The sequence below is a fragment of the Denticeps clupeoides genome, chromosome 2, assembly GCF_900700375.1.
Source record: "Denticeps clupeoides chromosome 2, fDenClu1.1, whole genome shotgun sequence".
In the NCBI taxonomy this organism is placed as follows: domain Eukaryota; kingdom Metazoa; phylum Chordata; class Actinopteri; order Clupeiformes; family Denticipitidae; genus Denticeps; species Denticeps clupeoides.
The window spans coordinates 1865829-1886811 of record NC_041708.1 but is presented as its reverse complement, the minus strand read 5'-3'; the positions used below and the strand labels follow the sequence as shown (position 1 = coordinate 1886811).

At 47.5% G+C, this 20983-nt stretch overlaps 1 protein-coding gene across 2 annotated transcripts in view; it reads left to right on the top strand.

Moving 5' to 3' along the window:
- The window catches only part of grin2cb (glutamate receptor, ionotropic, N-methyl D-aspartate 2Cb), a 30098-nt gene extending 18530 nt beyond the window's left edge, over positions 1 to 11568 (top strand). For both annotated transcript variants that reach the window (XM_028967421.1, XM_028967412.1), the window contains exons 5-13: positions 1864 to 2075; positions 4428 to 4596; positions 6060 to 6213; positions 6373 to 6498; positions 6675 to 6904; positions 8622 to 8782; positions 8886 to 9073; positions 9495 to 9727; positions 10198 to 11568. In XM_028967421.1, the coding sequence (XP_028823254.1) occupies positions 1864 to 2075; positions 4428 to 4596; positions 6060 to 6213; positions 6373 to 6498; positions 6675 to 6904; positions 8622 to 8782; positions 8886 to 9073; positions 9495 to 9727; positions 10198 to 11535 (2811 nt within the window). In that variant the 3' untranslated portion in view covers positions 11536 to 11568. The remainder of the gene's footprint in view (positions 1 to 1863; positions 2076 to 4427; positions 4597 to 6059; positions 6214 to 6372; positions 6499 to 6674; positions 6905 to 8621; positions 8783 to 8885; positions 9074 to 9494; positions 9728 to 10197) is intronic.
- The last annotated feature ends 9415 nt before the right edge of the window (positions 11569 to 20983 follow it).

Here is a 20983-nt window from a genome sequence, read left to right as displayed (position 1 = left end):
AACTGAGATGAAAGGGAGGTGATGGATGCTGCGATACACCTGGGTGTGTCATGTATTGACAGGAGGGGTTTAAATCATCCACAAGGTGAGAGCTGTCAATCATGCCTACAGGCTCCTCCCCTTTTTAAATTAGTAAAATTCATCTCCTGGGTGTCAGAAATAATTACACACCAACAAAAAAAACTGGGTGGGTTGGTTCTTCTTTCTCTCGATTCTGTTCAACCATGATCTGGAAATTGAGGTTTAAAGTATAGATGAAAATGTGGATACAAGCAGCATTTACTGATAAAAAATGGTAGCAATGATAACCACATGCCCAAAGGTTGGCTACGAAGACCTCATAGCACAGGTTTTTACATCTCGCACCGCATGCACATGGTTTCCCACCATCATGAATCCCAAAAAGTGAAGAACACTCAGTTCAGCAGCAGTTTTTATTCTTGTAGCTTTTGAATGAATCAGAGCTGAAAGCAAGCGGTCTAGGAGGTGGAGAACTTGTGGGAAATCTCCAGTGGAGCATCGATCCCGGGAAAAGCTTCCTGAAAAGTAGCGTTTGGAGGGAATCTCCAGGGGCTTTAGAGCTTAAATGGTGCTGGAAGCTGAGAGCGGAGGGGATAACGGGGCTTTGTCTCCCCTGCCTTCATCGTCCTCCGTCTCCTTTAGTGTCTCATCAGTGTTTGCCTATGTGTCACTCCTCTGGGTCGAATTGCGCCTGTCTGGAAAGTTCTGCAAGGCGCTGCGAGAGTTCCTTTATCTCCGGGCTGTATCGATGCCTCCCAGTTCACTTCACTCAGGCTTCTGTAGTTCTGTTGCAGCAGGAGAGGCTTACATTCAGTCAAAAAGAAGTACTGACACTGAACCGTGCTGAAGTGTTAAAAGCAGCAGCACAGCACACGGTGCACACAGTGAAATTTGTCCTCTGCATTTAACCCATCACCCTGAGTGAGCAGTGGGCACCATGACAGGCGCCCGGGGAGCAGTGTGTGGGGACGGTGCTTTGCTCAGTGGCACCTCAGTGACACCTTGGCGGATCGGGATTCGAACCGGCAACCTTCTGATTACCGGGCCTCTTCCTTAACCGCTAGGCCACCACTGCCCCATCAACTGCTAGGGATATTCCGTAATGCATGAAAACAATTCCCAGTGTTACACCGAATGTTCTGTCCGTAGTTATCACGTTGGCGAGCTGACGGCGGAAGGAAGTGCAGAGACGAGATATAACGAAAACAATGATTTATTAACAAACACAAATAAATGCGGCTCGATGGCCGAAAACGGTGGAAACAAGGCGAAAACTCAAACTCGCCCGCAGGCGTGTGCCGATTGCCAGAACTCACACACAATCAAAACAGTTGCCAGGTCAAGTTCACGAACCAAGTAAACGAAAATGTCAGAGTCACCAAAGGGCGGAAACCCGGTGCCTCTTATCCTCCTGTCTGGATTGGCCACAGGTGATGTCTCCACCTGACGCCAATCCTGACTAATGCAAAGTACTGTTGCATCTACAGATGAAAAAAACGTCGTTCATTTTCATGATTTAATATAAAGGTGAACTTTCACAGCATTTTTACCTCATTTTTACCAGCTGCCATTATCCAATGCGACTTCCCATCAGCAGTTACAGGGACAGTTCATGTCCAGTATGCTATCATTTGTTTTGGTGTTTTAAATGGTGTTTTTTCCATTTTGCTGATAGTAAATATAAACATTCTGTATCCTCAAATTATGCATTTGAAAGGTTGAAGGTTCGAATTAAATTAGCAAAAACAAACATTAAAAATCCAGATGACCCACTGTCCTCGGTGCTGGAATTGATCACATTATATTAATTTGTAATGACAACTTCGCCCGTACTGTCCCCAGGTCGGCACGTACGAGAGGGGCATTCTGCAGATGCGCTACCCGGTGTGGCCCCGTTACGGCAGCTTCCTGGAGCCTGTGACCGACAACCGGCACCTGACCGTGGCCACCCTGGAGGAGCGACCCTTTGTCATCGTGGAGAGTGTGGACCCGGCCACCGGCACGTGCGTCCGCAACACCGTACCCTGCCGCCGCCAGGCCAACCGGACTGAGAGGTGCTTTTCTGGAGTTCGCACTGCATTACAGTCGTTGGATTGATGCCTGAAACTAGACGCTGGGTTACTAATCAACACTGGCCAACCATGAAACATTAATTATCCCGGCAAAGGAATCCTTTCTGAGCATTTCTGTCCCCGCTCCGTCCCCTGAGATGGTGGTATTACATATCACTAGCCCTGGATCGTTCGCTAAGCCGAGAGAATGGCGCGTGTTGTCAAGTGGTATGGGGGGATTTAACTTCAACAACGTCTATCGTCGGACACCTCCCAATGACCACTCATTAGCCGGCGAGAAGCTCTTAGAAATGATTAATTATACATATGGACCTCGATCGTATGGCAGGTGTTTGGTGTAATTAAAACCTCTCTTGTTCATTAAATTCAAGCAGGGAGGGAAAATAGGACTCCTCACCAGTAATTGGTCCTGGAGCAACATTCCGGGTTTATCCCAGGATTATTTCATTAGATAATAAAAACTTTATTCAACACAAACACTGACGCCCCATCCACATGGGAACACTTTTTATTTACAAACGGGTGTTGGGTTTCTAAAAAAACCTGCGTCCACACGGGAGCGTTATCTGAAATGTTGTCCTCCACGCGGAGACGCAGAGAGCAAGGACACACTCTTTTAACCCCCCTCCGCACCTGTAGGTGGCGCTGTAACTGCCCGCTCTCCCTGTTTGGCGACTAGGTCTCCTCCGCGGTGAGATAAACACGTCGTTGCACCGTAGAGGGGAGCTGCCGCTCTGGGTCCCCGATACGCTGTTTCCATGTGGACGCGCATTTGCCCTTTTAGAGAAAAATGTTCTTGTGTGGACAAGGCCTAAGGATGTGGCTGGTTTATAATAAACACTTAATGATGGACTCTGAAGGACAAATTTTGTGCATTATTATTATTATTTATTTTATTATATAAAAGTCCCAGTTAATTGCTTTTTCAGTAAACAGCCACTATTTGACACTTGACTAGTTTGTTTTATAGTCTGCAGATTGCTGCCAGACATTAAGCCCTGAGAGGCCATGCGTTACAAGTATTTTATCACACTTATAATGCAAAGATGTCATCAATTACTATTATTACATAATTAAATTTACAACAGGTTACAGTTGTCTAGTTGGATAAGCAATATAAAGCAACAGCTTAGAGCATCAATATAGTTTATTAACAATAGTAGATTTTAAATGCATTTCCCTGCAGATCCGGCCTTTTGGAACCCGGTTCCTCCTGCATCTGGCGGTGGCTCGCACTCCCACTGCACACAGCCATTACAGCCCAAAAACATGCAAATAATGCCGATAATGGGCTAATCACCACAACAGGAATGGCTAATTAGCGATCTATAATGGTAATCTCATGGCTACATCTGCCAACAGATGCCAATATGTGATATAACCGTTTCTGATACTCAGAGGATGAACTTTTAATGATGTTTTTATGAACAAAAAAAAATCTTATTCCATGCTTTGTACCTCCGTCTTTGTACGAATCCAGTAAGAATCTGCAAATGTGGTGTCTCAGGTCCATTTTATGTAACACTATACCTTGCATTAGGCAGCTGTAATGATGAACCGTTAATGATGAAAATGAGGTACGTGTCGTAATGAAGTCATTTAAATGAAAAAAGGTATCTGGCCTTGGCCCCGAACCTCTCTTCCCCCGCACTCCTCGCTGTGCCGGATTAAAGTCCCCGGTGCCAGTTCGCAGGCCACTTAACCCGTGCAGGTGCCGAGCCGGGGGACGCTGGGACGGATACGCTCGTTTACGTAACTTCTGGTTTACGGGACGCCGCTTCGCCCCCGAACGGTTCATCTGTTTCCCTCTGGCTGCTGCTACTCGGGTCCCGTCCCACGTCTCATTAGGCAGAAGGTCTGAGGGAGGTTAGAGGAGACGCGTCATGATGGCCTTCCGCGATTCCTTTACTTCATTTTGCGGTTCCTTTCCAATCCCAGAGCTCTCGGGGTCTAAATGGGAACGATTAAGAGCCGACGACCTTTCAAGCGGTTCTGTTTGGCTCGCCACTTGCATTTATCGCCCTCATACTAAAATGAGTTTGAACGCTCAAATTACAAAGAGTCCATTGCTGGCATTCCTGATGAGAAAGCGTGCCATTTATTACATGAGATTAATATAAATAGAGCCTTCGCAGCGTAGCAACTTCTCTCTGCGTCAGGCGGATCGATGGTAACGCATAGATTCCGATCAGAGGGGAACGTTGGAGGGAATGCGGCTCCAATCAACATTAATCTACGCCGCCTGCTCGTTTGAATCCATTTGCACCGGTCGTCAGCTGCCGTATGTCTCCATTAGCCCCAGTGGGTCACTTATACCCCATAATGTCTCTACAGCATCACCGGTCACACCGAGCCATACACCAAACTGTGCTGCAAAGGGTTCTGCATCGACATCCTGAAGAAGCTCTCGCGGACCATCAAGTTCTCCTACGACCTTTACCTGGTGACCAACGGGAAGCACGGCAAGATGGTCAAGGGTGTCTGGAATGGGATGATTGGCGAGGTACAGGCGGGTTTATTCGTTATGTCCATTTAAATAATTAAACATTAACACAGTTGCGTATTTGTTTATTAATAGAAATTGTGGAATTGTACAGGACGAGCACTGAACTTCGAATTTCATATTAGTATTGAACAGTCCTGTAGCACATATTACAGCAATAACATCACAGCGTAATTTAAGTACTGTGTACACATATTATGTACAATGCACCACACTTACATAATGCAAGCAAAAAATCCACTGCTTTTGCAATTATATAATGTGAATCAATAGAACTGACAGGTGCTGATGCTATGAAAAGATGCTATGACATAAAAAAAAAAAAAAACGTTTTTCATACTTTTTGCCATGTGTTTCATAAAATGTTTGTCATTTTTGTACTTTCATTTGCCATAAATGTGACTCCTGGCGAGTCACAGCACACAGCAAGGGCCACAGGTCCTTTTGCAAGTTTCCCACTGTGACCCCAGTCGCCCTGAACACCGTTATAACACAAGACACCCCTCCCTCAGCAAAGAACATGCAGCTGTTCTCACCAACATGAATCCTGGCGAATACGACATTCAGAAGTCGTCGTCAAGTGTCGTTAGCGGCGCTGGAGGGCCGAATGGCTCGTAAAGCCACTTCATCCCGCCGGCTCCCGCGGCGCGTGGCGTCGCCGCTTGATCTTGTGGTTAAGTGGCGTGTGTGGATTTTTTGGGGGGCGCAGCTGCACGCGGCTCCATCAGCCTCGTCACCTGCGTGTCCCTCCTCGCAGGGTGTAAACAGAGCGGCCCGGGTCCCCCGAGAGAGGAGTCGGTGCAGCACGGGCACTTGATCCATCGCTCGGCGCCGCCGGGTGCGGGAATGCAGGAGCAAATTGGCCACGTTTAGGCCATGCGTCCCTCTTTAAAAGCTCCATTAACTTGACAGGCCGACGCCGTTCCTCCCCGTCCTGTATGAAGGAATAAAGATCAGTTGTCTTCTCCAGCTGTGGGAGAAGAGCAGGCGCAGTTCAGTGCAACTGAGGACCACCGATTATGATTTACATCATTTCTGTTCTCATAAACCATTCGGTGAAGCTTTTGTAGAGCGTTTTGCTGACACTAGGGCCCAAGCCATGGCAACAAACCTCTACAAATGACGTTCTGCATTCATCTATTCATGTTACATGACCGGACAGTTTTTTCCCAAAATTTTTACATTTTAAAAATAGCATTTCAAGCACATTTTTGACACCAACTGCTTCTGCATGTTCACTTTTAAGTCATTTGGTTTTTTGTTTGATAGCTTAATGGCCTGGTGGGTAACACACTTGCTTATGGACCAGACGACCCAGGTTCAAATCCCACTTACTACCATCGCGTTCCTGAGAAAGACACTTAACCCTGAGTGTCTCCAGGGGGGGACTGTCACTGTAACTACTGATTGTAATGTCGCTTACTCCCATATGGTTCTCACCCCTGGACAATTCCCCTGCCAAGGTGTTTTACAAGAGAGCAGACATGGCCATCGGCTCGCTCACCATCAACGAAGAGCGGTCGGAAATCATCGACTTCTCCGTGCCCTTCGTCGAAACGGGGATTAGTGTGATGGTCGCCCGAAGCAATGGCACGGTGTCTCCTTCGGCATTTCTTGGTGAGGGACCTTTTTTGGATCTTTAACGTTGCACGTATGGTCCAAGACTCGCATGAGCGGCAAACAAGTCCTCCAAAAAATGATTCAAAAGTGTAATAAAATACTATATTTCTTCCGTTTTGAATGAAATGAAAACCTTTTAATTTAACACCCTTTCAGAGCCCTACAGTCCGGCCGTGTGGGTCATGATGTTTGTGATGTGCCTGACTGTGGTGGCAATCACCGTCTTTGTCTTCGAATACTTCAGTCCAGTCGGGTACAACCAAAGCCTTGTCAGCGCCAAAGGTCGGTGACATTTACTCATATTTATTCCAAATGAAATCCTTTTTAATTCAACACCCTTTCAGAGCCTTACAGTCTGGCCATGATGTTGTAAATTTCCCACTTGCGGTACTAATAAAGGATCGTCTCATCTTAACTTAGCTTAATATTTGAGAAATGTCTCTTCTGCTCCCTGGCAGCCCCCGGTGGCCCCACTTTCACCATCGGGAAGTCGGTTTGGCTCCTCTGGGGCATCGTCTTCAATAACTCAGTGCCCATCGAGAATCCAAAGGGCACCACCAGCAAGATCATGGTGCTGGTGTGGGCCTTCTTCGCTGTCATTTTCCTGGCCAGCTACACCGCCAACCTGGCAGCGTTCATGATCCAGGAGCAGTACATCGACACGGTCTCTGGGCTCAGCGACAAGAAGGTGAGGACAGAAGACACGGTTGCAGGCCAAGACCTCCACCTTCCGTAGCTGAAAGAGCCATTAAAATTCAACAGATGTCGGTGTGCAGATCGACTAACTCTACAACTTTCCCAACAGATCGGTCTTTAATGGATTTTTCCCCGTTTGCGGGAAATCTCCCATTGCTGCCCCAGGGCTCGTTTAAGGGCCACTTCATGCGATTCGCCTTCATTGTGATTCAATGACATAAACTGTACAAATGACACGACGGGGGGGATAAATTCATGCAAACCTCGGGGGAGCAGAAACAACAAATTCATCACATCGCCGATACCGACCAGAGCGGGTTCCGGCAGCCATTATAACAGAATTGCCGTCAGTGATGCATTGCGGTGATAATGCATACATACGCCCCCGGAAACCGATTCCCACGAGTCCTGGCCAACAAAGCCCGTGGCGATTAATCGGGGGTCTGTAAAAAGCCAGTGACTGGGCCTGGAAACTGAATTACGTTTCTCGCCCCTTTTCGACTGTATTATCCGGGTCCTTATGACAGCGGTTTCTCCAGCGGACAGCTGTGACTTGGCTCCAGCGGAGCGGTCGGGTTACTTCATCTTCACACTGAAGCCGTTTTTCCAGAGAGTGAAGCGTGTGGCTCATTTAAAGCTCCATTCCTTCTAATTGAATCATAGTAACAGAAGCTGTCGCTGAAAAAGAATTGTGTTTATTTCATTTTTTATGAACACGTTTCAGTATAGATAGTTGGTAGTAGCATAGGGTGCTAGTAGCCTAGTGGGTAACACACTCGCCTATGAACCAGAAGACCCAGGTTCAAACCCCACTTACTACCATTGTGTCCCTGAGCAAGACACTTAACCCTAAATTGCTCCAGGGGGGGACTGTCCCTGTAACTACTGGCTGTAAGTCGCTCAGGATAAGGGCCTCTGATAAATGCCGTAAAATGTAAATGTAATAGTTTTACATTTGATTAAAAAAAAACTTTATTTCTCCATTTTTAAATTTCAAAAAATGTCACAAGCACCTTTTTGCCTGCTTCTTCTGTGCATTCAGTGTTGAGTCATTTGGTCTAAAACTATTTAGAAGAGCTGGATATCTCAGTTTTGGTCAGAATATCACTTACGCCCATACGCTTCTCGCCCCAGACAATATACCGGCCTTCAGAAGCCTCGATCATCGCGATTGTAAAACAGATCAGGATCCAACAGTCTCGGCCATGGTGCAGAGTGTGGAATCTGGGTAGATTGATCTGCAGACGGTGTCTTTTATACAGGAAACGAGTAGAGAAGCTCCCAATGTCAGCTCCTTCCCTGTATAAAATACAACTGGGAGCCAGAAATGTTGCTTATTGGCAGGAGATCAAATACTTATTTCATTCATGAAAATCGAATTAAATTTATAACTCTTTATTAAATAGGGTTTTTAGGGTTTTAATAGTTTTTTTTTGTTATTGTTCTGTCTTGTTCTGTCTCTCACTGTTCAAATTAACTATTGAAACTGATAATTTCTTTGTTAGTGGGCAAACTTATAATGAAATAATAACTTTGAAAAGTTTTATACATTACACATGTAAATGAGCTGTAAGTGTGCTAATTCTACCTAACTGATCAGCAGCTGCTTAAAAATAATATTAATGTTTCACCAATTTACCAAAAATGGTGGTCATAGGTCAGTGGTAGAACCTTTGTGAACACCAGCCCTGGTGTCTTCTGCTCTACAGTTCCAGAAACCCCAGGAGCACTATCCACCTTTCCGCTTTGGGACGGTCCCAAACGGGAGCACGGAGAGGAACATCCGCAGTAACTACCCAGACATGCACACCCACATGATGAAGTACAACCAGAAGGGCGTGGAGGATGCTCTGAACAGCTTGAAAACAGGGTGCGCTTGCACAACGTTTGCTCAGCTTTCCCCAACGTTTGTTGTCTATTATGTAACGTGGTGCATGAGAGACTCATGTTCCACGTGAATGTCTCTGGTCTAGGAAGCTGGACGCCTTCATCTATGATGCTGCTGTGCTGAATTACATGGCCGGCAAAGATGAAGGCTGCAAGCTGGTGACCATTGGCAGTGGGAAGGTGTTTGCCACCACCGGCTATGGCATCGCTCTACAAAAGGACTCCCGATGGAAGCGTCCCATAGACCTGGCTCTTCTCCAGTTCCTGGGAGATGGTAAATTAGCATCCAACACCTTCCACCTCAGCAGGACACACACACAGATCAGATCCCATGCCACCAATGCCCATGGGTTGCAGTCATCTGTCCCTGACTATGGTTTATTTTTTTAAAGTGTTTGGTCATCTCTATCGCTTGGCAATTCCTAGAAATACTTGCAAATCCTCCAAAGTGCAGTTTACAGAAGCTAGAAAGTAGGGTTTATGTTCTGACATTATCAGATTTTATCGTCCATCTGTCACTTCTCATGTCCAGCATTATACGCATGAATGGCAGACTCCAGTGCATTTGCATATTGTGAGTGACATCATATTGCCTTGCATTTAAATTTCCTAATTTCTGTCATGCAAGACAAACGCACTGCATTACTGCTTTCAGCATAAGGACGCCCCTCTCTGTTCTGCACCCCCATCTCCAGGAGACACCCAGAGACTGGAGACGGTGTGGCTGTCCGGAATCTGCCAGAACGAGAAGAACGAGGTCATGAGCTCCAAGCTGGACATTGACAATATGGCGGGCGTCTTCTACATGCTGCTAGTGGCCATGGGTCTCAGCCTGCTGGTCTTCGCCTGGGAGCACCTGCTCTACTGGAAGCTCCGGCACTCTGTGCACAAGTCGGACCGCTTGGACTTCCTCCTCGCCATCAGCAGGGTAAACCGAGCCTGAAATCCTGGCTGCCGTTTCCTTTTAGACTCCCAATTACAATGCCGGACTGCAAGAGTTCACAAAGACAAAAAGATTCTTGTGCATAGCAAACAATTGCTTGCAGTAAATATAGAAAAATGCACAGAAATAAAATAATTAGAGTAAATAAAAAAAAAAAAAATTCACTCATGAGCATTAATTGGACTGCCTAGATTAAAAAAAAAAGCAAACTAATATTTTATTTTACCTACTGGAATGGTTTCCTTTTTCCAGCGTTGATATAATCTAGTAATTAATCATCACAATGGCCTGATGAATAATTTTCTACTGATGCTTCATTGTAGACATGTGAATGTGAATAATCAGGCCATCCTGGACAGAATGATTTGCACTTTGCGAGGTTGGACTTCTCCATATGGAGGATATGCCTTGAAGGTGTACCCCCTAAAGATGGATTTTGATTGTCACATTCTCAGGGTATCTACAGCTGCTTCAAAGGCGTGGAAGATCCCGGGAGGCCCGGTAGCATGCCGAATCCTGACCTCACCACCAACTATGCCCAAGCCAACATGCTCAAGATGCTGCAGACCGCCAAAGACATCGTCTCCTCGGCCAAGGTGGAGAACTCGTTGGACAATGCCACCAAGACCATTGAAAACTGGGGCCGAAAAGGCGGAAGCCTCCCTGCCCGAATACCGCAGGTAACCACAACGGAAGTGTCCCCCGGCCACTTCTCCTACGTCACAAACATCACCGAGAATCACACGCCTCATCTGCAGCGCTCTTTGACGCCCCCCTTCACCCTACACTACGGTGACACTGCGGCCCAGGCACCGCTGGCCAATCACCGAGCGGTGACCCGGCCAACCCCGCTCCGCTACACCCTGCCGGCGAGAAGCGGCGGCCTTTACAACTGCATGCTGCCGGTGTCGAGCCTCAGCGCCCCTCACATCCCCGCGCCGTGCAGGGACCTCCAAGTTCCGGACATCTACGCGGAGCACCAGGAGCCTCGCAAGGATGCGCCGGATGGGCCGAGGCGGAAAAAGAGGTCGCAGCTGGGCTACCCGGGCGAGGCCGTGGAGCCGAGGAAGCATCCGGATCCACCCGTGTGTCTCACAGATCTGAGGCCGAACCATTTCGGCGACAACCACGTCATCGCGCCGCCCATGAGCGGCCATTATCTAAAAGGCGATGGCAGCTGTAACTCCTGCATTAAGAGGTATGTGGAGCCAGTGTTGCATGACATGCCCCTGATAGGCAAGCGGAAGCTTCACCGCAGGCCCTCGTTCTTGAGGGCCACCTGGGGCGCTGAAAGAATCCGTCAGCCCACTGACAGGCTCCCCATCGCGGTGCCCGATCTGTTCCCCTGCGTCGAGCTTTACGGCCGAGTCAGGCACGACCTGTACTACCCGACCCCGGAGGATCAGCTTCCCCTGCGCCTGGACCGGAGCTGTGCCCGCAAAGGTCAGAAGCTGCGCCACTCGCAGTCCACCCGGCTGCCCTCGTACAGGGAGGCCCTGCTGCAGAACCCTCCCGTCAGGAGGGCGTCCAGCCTGGTGCACAGACCCTACTCCACCCACTTAGACCCCTACCCAGACCTACCAGCGTACCAGGGCCCGCTGCCGTACGGCCCCACCGAACTCTGCAACATCTTCCCCTGCCTGGGCCCGCAGACGGACGCGCTTTACGGCGCCTGCCGGGGCCCTGGGCTGCCGCGGGACGAGCGGCTGGCGGGCAGGGCCGTGCCCGGGGCGGCCAGCCCCGGCGTACCGATGCCGTGGGGCAGGATCTCCAGTCTGGAGTCTGAGGTTTGAGCCTCGCTTCCGTGTGCCATATAGAGATTGTCAGTTGCCGCAACTGCGACACGTCTTCTGCCTTTATTATCGAAGCAAAAAAAAACGCGGGGGAAGCGGACGTCTTGGACGTTGTCTTTCAGTGCAATAAGTGCGGGATCCCCCAGGACCTTTTATAAAAAGACAGTGTCACGAGTAGATCAGTAGTAACTAATATCATATCACATTGGGTGTTTATTCCACGACATGTGCCGAGCTTCCTCTCACAAAATCATAGTTTTTTCATGTCAGCGCTGGTGTGAAGGAGGCCTTTTCAATGGAATGTACAATACGTAAAAGAAAACGTTATTTATCCTGCTCTGTTATTTTGTGAGTGTAAATGTGGTATTCCTTCGTGTAGCCCAGTACGGAAACCACTTTTTATAACCTCCTCGAATGTAACGTCCACGTTTTTACACGAAGGCCCTCCCCAGTTCACCGGTCCCGCCTTTTATGGGAATTTGAGCGGCGTGGATCTAAAGGTACGCTGTTACCAGCTACTGTCGGTATGTACAGTGTCACACCAAAGTTGTTGAAGAAGCTGGTGGTTTGATGTTTCAGTCATTTTGTGGAAGCAAAGGGTTTTTTTTTTTTTATGAAAGTTTTAAATGGGTGGGTCACCCATTGGAGTGTGTTGTAACCAGGGTCGGGAGTGACGGATCCGTGTTCAACATTTTACACGTGATTAGAATACTTTCAGAATACATGTGTGACGATTCATGAGCCTTGACGTCACATTTACCGAATTAATCGTGAAAGGGACGTTTCTATCCAACCCTGGTCATTACATTTAGAAGGATATTGGCGGAAAACACATTGTGTTAATTATCAGGTCTTATTTAAGCACCTCAGTCACGTTAGATTGATTGAAATGTCAGTCGGACAGACATTATGTCCTCTTTGCGTGGCACCAGTCTCCTAATATATACAAATAGTAATAATAATATATATATATATAAACATATATCCATTTATATATATTTAAACTTTTTTTCTATCACAGCTGCCGTTCTTTAGCGTTTTGTGAGTTAATGTGACATTGTATGTGAACGAGACGTACTGATTTGGCAGTTTAGGGACAATTATTGTGTCATTACTGTTGAAATCACCTTTGGTGACCCACCACTTTAACACAAGACTAGTTCACGTATAGTGCTGAGCTAGTGATGGTGTTGTATTGAGACATTATAAGTATTCATCGTTCAATAGCATTTTATCCGTTTTGAAGCACAACAAAAAAATTTTACTCAACATATTGAAATAAACCTTCGAAAGGATGACGAGTCTCCGCACAGGAATATTTTTACACTGAAGCCAGGTGCCGCTCTCGACAAAGCGCGAATATCACAAATAAATGCATATAAATGAACCGTATTTCATGGCTGTGTTGTGTCGTAAATACACCCATGGTGCCTTTTTCTGCCTCTGTTTCTGGCCGCCATGGACGCGGTCTCTCTGCCTGGGTTGTTATCTCGCATCGCAAGGTGACCTGCGCCGGGGTAATTATTCCCGAAGACTTCGTCATCTCCTCGATTAGGAGCCTCTTTTCAGACAGAAAGAGAAAAGCGTTTGAGAATCCGTAGATGCGTAGATTTTAATTCATCTTTGCCGCTGCGTTCTTACTGGTGACAGCACAGTGGCACAATAGCGATGATTTAATCTGCCCAATTCATGTACTGCGGAATAATTGCACATTTCTATCACTTTTCCTCGCCGTGGCTGCAGCGGCGTGCGGCGCACGTTTCAGAAATGCCTTCATAGAGAGACCATCGGCCGCACATTCGCCAGCTCGCCTGTTGTGCCTGTTGGTTCGCCGTGTTGAAGGATTTTGTACATTGATGAATGATTCAATATGTGCATATGAAAACGTCGCGGGGAGCTGGCGGCCGGCTTGCCGCCAAAATAAGTAGCAATACATCAAACGCCACAGGTAGCCGCAGAGAAAAATGGTTCACGTTTAAAAGTCAAAGGGGTGCTTGTGTTGTCCAATACTTTCACACCCAGGCTGCACCCCCAAAAAACAGGGTCCGGCACGTTAGCGTTCTACAAAGATATCAATTTATCTCAATTTATTCACAGTATTGAGATTGGACAGAGATGGACGGAATAAAGGGACGCTTTGACATTGCACCGTGTTACAGTGTCCTTTGCATGTGACTAATACATGCAACAGCCACAGCGACAACAGATCCATACATGACATAAACATCGAAATGTCATGTGAGTTATTAATCGCCGTGACCTTTGGAGACACGGCGTCTCCGGAGCAAACACCTGCTTCTACTGCCTGCGCTAAAATACCGTCGTCCTTAAACGCAGTTCCACCGGTGACTTATGGCCCTTCAAAGCGAAAGTGAAGTGATTGTGAAACCCTGCAGCGTAGCGACGTTTAACCCATCAAACTTAGTGAGAAGTTGGTCGCCATGACAGGCACCCGGGGACGGTACCTTGATCAAGGGGACCCAAGCAGCACCTTGGCAGTTCGGGCATTCATAAACCCCAACCTTCCGGTTAGGGGTCCGCTAGGCCGCCACTGCACCACCACTTCTTGCCGTGCGGTTGCCAGGTTGGGCCGTCACCTGTGCATGACACACCTGAAAATGAGCTTGCATATGGTTATGAAGTTATGCAGTTATGACAGCCATATGCATGTATCGAATGGGTCAAAACTCCTGTCCAGACGTTGTTCACGTTGGTAGCAGGAATTTTTGCATACCTGCGGTGTTCATTAAACCAAGTGTGTTGCATTAAACACTTTAACACTTAAAAAACTGTTTTCTAGTGTTTTTTTTTTTTTTTTCATGTAAAATTAGAAATGACTAAACTTTTGAACGCAATTGTACTTAGTACTTATCTTGTCTAGATCGTTTGGGCTGATTAGATTATATTAAAGTAAGAACATCATTCTTTTTCCCATCCCTAAATTACTAAAATGAAGTCTGCAGGGGGGTTATATGCATATTTTATCGGGCTCGGTCACAAATCTAATTGCGCGATAAGTTATTGAGTTTTGCTCTCAACTCTCTGGGCCGGTCCTCGCCACGTCTAAGAGGCAATTTTATCTACAGACGGTAAGATTTTAATTAACTCAGCAACTCTGCGTCTGCACTTTCATATTAGCGCTCATGGTGCGGGACCGAGAACAACTCGCTGCAATGTTTGGTAGTTTGATATGGATCTTCTTCTGAGCTTATCAAAACCAAGCCGCACCATTTGAGGAAACAAACTGCACACTTTAGAGTAAAACGTCTCAACTTTCTATTGACTATGATAATAGAGCACGCAGTGATTCGACTGTTGAAAAGACGCTCATATATCATGCATATGTTCCATGGATGGATTCTGCAGTATCCGGATAGACTGGACACATTTTGGTCTCGTTCTGCTGGTTTTAATTTGACACGTTCGTAGATGTGCGGGCCTTTTTGTAAAGCTGTGTGGAGACCCGGATCTGTACGAACATAACAGTTGAATCTCGTGAGCAAATAATTAGATTGCGGCGGAAAGACCTTTGCCATGCTTCCTTCGATTTTTTGCATAAATTTTCAATTTCACTTTTCTACCAGCTCATGCAAATCAGATCAAAGCGAAATATCACCCTCCGGAGTGTCAGGGGTCATTAGACAAAGCCCTCCATGACAGCACTACTGGCTATCAAGTGGTTAACTATTGAAAGCCGTCCACACGTCTGGTCATTTGAGTGACAGTTCTAAGAAAGCGAGGGTGTGTTTCTGTCATGCAAGTCTCTAATGCTGAAGGCTAAGCCCTCATGGGGTAATGAGGGAGGCTGTGATCCACGGGAATGGCGATCGTCAGTGTAGGTGCCAATCAGGCGGGACGCCTCTGGGGACAATTTCGCGCTTCCTTTTGCGACGTTGCCGAGGGGTAGGGATAGATGGAAAACCGTGCGCTTATTTAAAACTAGCAGGCTTTGCAGTGATGCATTTGACCCTGTTACACACACACACAGAGAGACTCAACTGTCACCATTAATCACCCCTCCATTAACCCTCAAATTGTCCACTTCTGAAATCTGCAACTTCATGTCTGTTGGAAACATGTTATCTTTATATACTGAAACATGGTATTAACGTGGTATATTTACATACTGTATCTAATTCTAATGTGAAGTGACTGCATGAACATGACTGGTAAAATGAATAAGATCTGTACCACGTGACCAGCGCACAAAAAGGCATTATATTCAGACGTCTTATTGTAATTGACCAGCCAGAGGACTCAACACAACGGGCCTGATATAAGTCCCACCTTTCCGTCCTCCCAAGGTGACAGGCCCAGCGGTCTGTCTTGGCAAGTCATATGGCAGCAAATATCAGCCCCCAGGTTGCGGTGCCACGGGCCCCCGGTAGGAGTGCGGCGACACTTTAGCAGGTTGCCAGCGAGCGTTTGGACTCGAATGACTTTCTAATTAAGAAGGACGAGTCTCGGTGATCACGCTGGGTTCTAAATATCAGATATCCAACATGGCCGAAGTCAAATGAAATCGTATTGCATTCTCTTTACGTGAATGCTGCAATGTACCACCGTATGTAAGGTGCATGTCTCCTTTTCATGCCCATATGCACCATTTGCTGATTAACGACCATGCATTGAAAAAGGCACACACACACACACATAACCAATACAACCTTAATAAAACCATGTCCATTGTCCAAATCTACTGAGGGAACCCTTATCTTGATGCCAAGCGTACTTGACGTTGTACACGGGCTTTAGCTACGAAGAGGTGGACGGTATGTTGGCACGTCAGCTAACATTTTCAGCCAAATCTATTCACAGCATATTATGCGAGTAATAGTTTTTTCTGTCTATCGCAAAACAAAGTACAGGTGACACGCGTGATGAAGTCGCGTAGCCCTGTCCTGACGGAGCTGCTAACCAGAGAGACGAGTGCAATTTGTCTCCTCAGATGAGCGTTCGTCTAAAAATGGGCCAGCGGTAGCCTAGCGGTTAAGGAAGCGGCCCCGTAATCAGAAAGTTGCCGGTTCGAATCCCGAGGTGCCACTGAGGTGCCACTGAGAACCTGTCATGGCTGCCCAGGGCTCATTCAGGGTGATGGGTTAAATGCAGAGGACAAGTTTCACTGTGTGCACTGTGTGCTGTGCTGACAATGACTTCACTTTAAAAATGGACTTGCTCTGCTTGTTGCACCCCGCCGTTTAGAAGCAACGAAGGGTTCGCGTTAAGGCGTGCCACTTTTCTCGGCGAAGGAATGCAGACTGTAGTCAGGCGCTGGCGTGGCCGCCCCTTGCTGCCGCCATCCGTTTTAATTACCGCCGGCACGTCCTTGTGTTTTTACCGGACGCATGTGTGGCGTCCATTCATCTCTCCCGTGCGATTACCGCGTGATCTCTGGCGAAGGAAAAGCGGGACCATGGGGATGCGTTCAGGGCCAGCATGACTCACGACGCCGGAGCAATCGTTGTTGGTGATTTATTTCGAGTAAAAGCCGGGTGCACGGTTACCCCAGTTATTCTGCAGTGCAAATTGGAGTTGGGTAATTGCATTCAGTTCATAATTGTGTGCGTAAATACGCTCGGATCATATTTCACCATTAAACATTTAAAGCGTTAGCGTGGAGCATCTCGCGCATTTTTAATTTCCATCTAATTGAATCTTCGGTGCGCCAGAGCTCGGCTATAATATTTATATTTAGTTTTTCAAGGAGAGTGAAATGCGAGCGCGGAACACAACTCAAACGCCCCAGTATGGATGGCGCAGACCCCGCTTCCTCCAAGCGTTTAGTTCCAGTCGTGCTCCACATACTCGACCCATTTCATCTCCGTCTACGAACCTCAGGGGCCGAAATGGCGCTTCATCCAGATTAAACAAACGGCCGCTGGGAGCTATTTTATTCCACGTTGGCCTTAAGGTGAGGTGAGGCGTCTGGCCGTCGGTATATCATGATGGATTTTGGGTGGGGAAGTAGAATTATTACTTCGTCTTTAATCAAGTTCGAAGAAGTCGCGGACGCTGCTGATTCCGTACACCCACCGCGAGAACCTCGTCCTCAGGGTTTCCTCGGGCAGCTCCGTTTAATAGTGCCGAGGTCCTTTTCCTCCGTCCCGAAACGTGCGAAGAACTGTTACCCCGCCCTCCTTGGGCCGCTGGACGAACGTCGCTTTAATGGCCGCCACTTTCTCTGCATCCTTCGCCCTGGAGTTCGGACGAAGTTGGAAAAACTGCCGTCGGCACGGTTATTAGCGTTTCACTTAAACAGGCTGCTGGCAGTTGCTGTCCTCTGTGACCTCCTGCCTGGACCGGGAGGTCACTGGCCGCAAAGGGAGATACGCATCCTACCTAGACGGCTCGGAATGGCCAGAGAAAAAGCTATCTAATCCCGTTCTTGGCCGAGGCAATTTTCGGCCTAAGCATCAGTCTGGCAGGAGCGAATGGGTCTTAACCTAAACAGTCTATTACACCCCGAGTATTAGATTCGGCGAGGGTCCCCGGACCCTGGATTCGCCCGTACTTTATCACCGTAATGAGAACTCTGCTGGGAGGCGCCGGGCGGCGGCCGGTGGACTCAATCACAGGTGAAACGATGGAAGTGAGATGTGGTTTCTGCTTTTAGGCAGAGGTCAAGGTGCTGGGAATGAATGCAAATGGCCTGCGGAGGAATCTGCCATTTGTCTTGTCCTTTATAGGAGGGCGTAGAGTGTGATTTATCATGCTTTTCCATATTTCCATATTTTCCCATTTTATTTGCTTGCGGGTGTTGTACTGGTCAACTAATGAGAAAAATATAGATTTTTATAAGACTTTTTAAAAGTGCAGAGGAAGTAAATGGAGGAATTTTTTTTTGGTAACAAACTCTGGAATTGGGGTGCCACGCTATTGTCTGGAAAGGATTCTGTGCCAGAGGAAGAGCCACCACGACGGACACAGTCTATCAGCGGCCTCTGAAACCGCGGCGAGAGACTCGTTGCGGCGAGGGGCACGTTTCACGAATCTGCTGCGGCTCCGGCGGCCATCCCGACCCGAGTCGAGGAGAAACGTGCCACATGGGGACTAATTTGAGGCGAAACCATCAACCGCCGATCAGTTTTCAAATTTGACACAAAAGACGTTCCAGAGTGACCCAGGGGACATCGGTGGAGATGGTTGGGAGGCTGATGACGGGGGCATGCAGTACCTGAACGCCATCAGGAGGTCTGTAAAAGCGAGCTGGACAACCCCCAAGCACCAGACGGCGCCGGTAATGAAGGAGATTACGATGACCGACAGCATCACAGTGGTTTGCAAGAGTAAACCAGGCACGGGGGACAACTAGAGAAAATGTGGGATTTAACGCCAGCCGCGTTGCTGACGTGGGACGCGGGCCGTATGTGGGGACGGAGGTGAAATTTGGTCTTTATTTAGTCCAAACGGTTATTCAGGTCTGGCAGCTTTATTAATGCTGGGATGGATGCTGGATAGAGACAGAAATCTTTCTCCCTTGATTATTAATAGAATAATACTAGATTATGGTGGAGGAAAAGAAAGATAAATCTTCAACTCTCCAGCCCGACCTATAAATGCTTTTCAGATGTTGGACAATCTGGGCCGTGAATCCCATTACTGGTAATATAACATATTTGAATTATTTACAAAAAAGACAATGAATGAATGAATGTACAAATTTCAACCAAAAAAATGTATTTTAAATTTTAATTTTAAAATTGTATAAATTGATAAATGACATCATAATTAACGTTGGTTCCGGAGCTGTGGTTTAGCTGTATTTATTTTAAAGGCGTCTGCAGGTATCGAGCTCTTTTATCGGGACTATGAATATAAAACGTTTGTTAAAAATTCAATTTACCGCTGAAACACATACGTAGATTCAACCATACAAAACACCTAAAATCGTAAAATAGTTTTATTTTAAAGCCAAATCTTCACGGTTATATACCTTGGCAGGCTGTCTTTGATATAACAAAAGCCCTGATTAATGTGGCATCAGTTGAGGGGCAACGCAGAAGTCCCATCTTTTACGTGATGTTGCTCAAAGTCCATTGATCAGTGCATGTGACATCGCCGCGGGGACGAGGCGCAGGACATCAGTCAGTCAAGGGTACAGAAAGCCAAGACAACAGGGGAGCGCGGCTGTCATATGTAGGACGGGGAAAATCGATGCGTCCCCCCCTACTCTCAACCGCCACGGGCGGGCCGCAGTCGTGCTTAAGACGTCCCCCATCGGCGGACAGAAAGCGAAACGTCGCGTAGAGATGATTACACTCCCGCATACGTCCACCCGCGTGTCAGCGTGAACCAATTCAGGCCAAAATCGATGTTCAATTACGCCCGGGCGCCAACCTTTCTTATCCGCCTGCGATCGATTCCGCCGAGGGTCACCCTTTAAATGGCAACCCTTAAACGTATAACCCCGGCAATAAGAAAAACCCTCATATTTATCCACTCTAACTACGAGCTCCGGGGAGCTCGCTTGGTATTCCACGGGCGATTCACAGCCCTCCTCGGCCTCCCTCCCTCTCTCGCGCCCCTCCTTCATTTGCCCCGTCACGGCACGTCATGAAAACAGGTGACCATGTCCAGCCGGGAGGAGACGTTCCAGGCCCGTCACCCTCAGGCCGTCCTTCGGCTTCTGGAGACTCCCTGGGAATCTTCTGGGAGCGCACGTGACGGTGAAAGTGAGTGTCCCTCGAATCCCGACCACTGCATCAAAATGAGATTCGTGACTTTTTTTTTTTTTTTTATCGTTGACCTTTGACCTCAGTACCGCAACTTGACAGACCTCCCCGGACAACGGAAGTCGTGAAGCGATAACGGCGACGGCGAGAGATTAATCCGGCACGTTTGCGGATGCGCCGCGGCTCTGAAGCCTGAAACAAAAACCGTGCGAGCGTACGAAAACGCGCCGGCGCTTTCTATCAGGCCGACAAATCAAATGGTGGCGCCTCTTAAAAAATGAGTGCCCCCGGCGGAGGCGGTGGTCGCGGCCGTGCTGGCGAATCGCAGTGAACACATTAACGCCCAGAATGGTCTACGCGAGGTGCGAGGCGCTCGTTCGAGGCCAAACATGACCCCTGACCCTCCTTCCACTTCGCCCGTTACGCAGCCGCTACAGTTAACGCCCTTTTGTTGAAGACAGCGTTTGAAAAGGAAAATGCGACTTAAACACCACTTAAAAAATACGTGGTTAAAATAACATTCAGACATCAGAAATGATGGTCGACTTGTCTGTCAGGAGTAAATATGCAAATATATTAATTTTTTCACTGTTCGGGTGAAATCATAATCATTAGAAAAAGCAAGTAGCATATGAGATATTAAAAAAAAATTGAATCAATGTGGTCAAAACTGGTAATGCAGCCTATACCTATTTTGCAAAGATTCTCATTATATTGTAAATTCTTTTTAGCCATAACTGTTGAAACGCTCATATACTGTGCTGCTCGTCTCACCT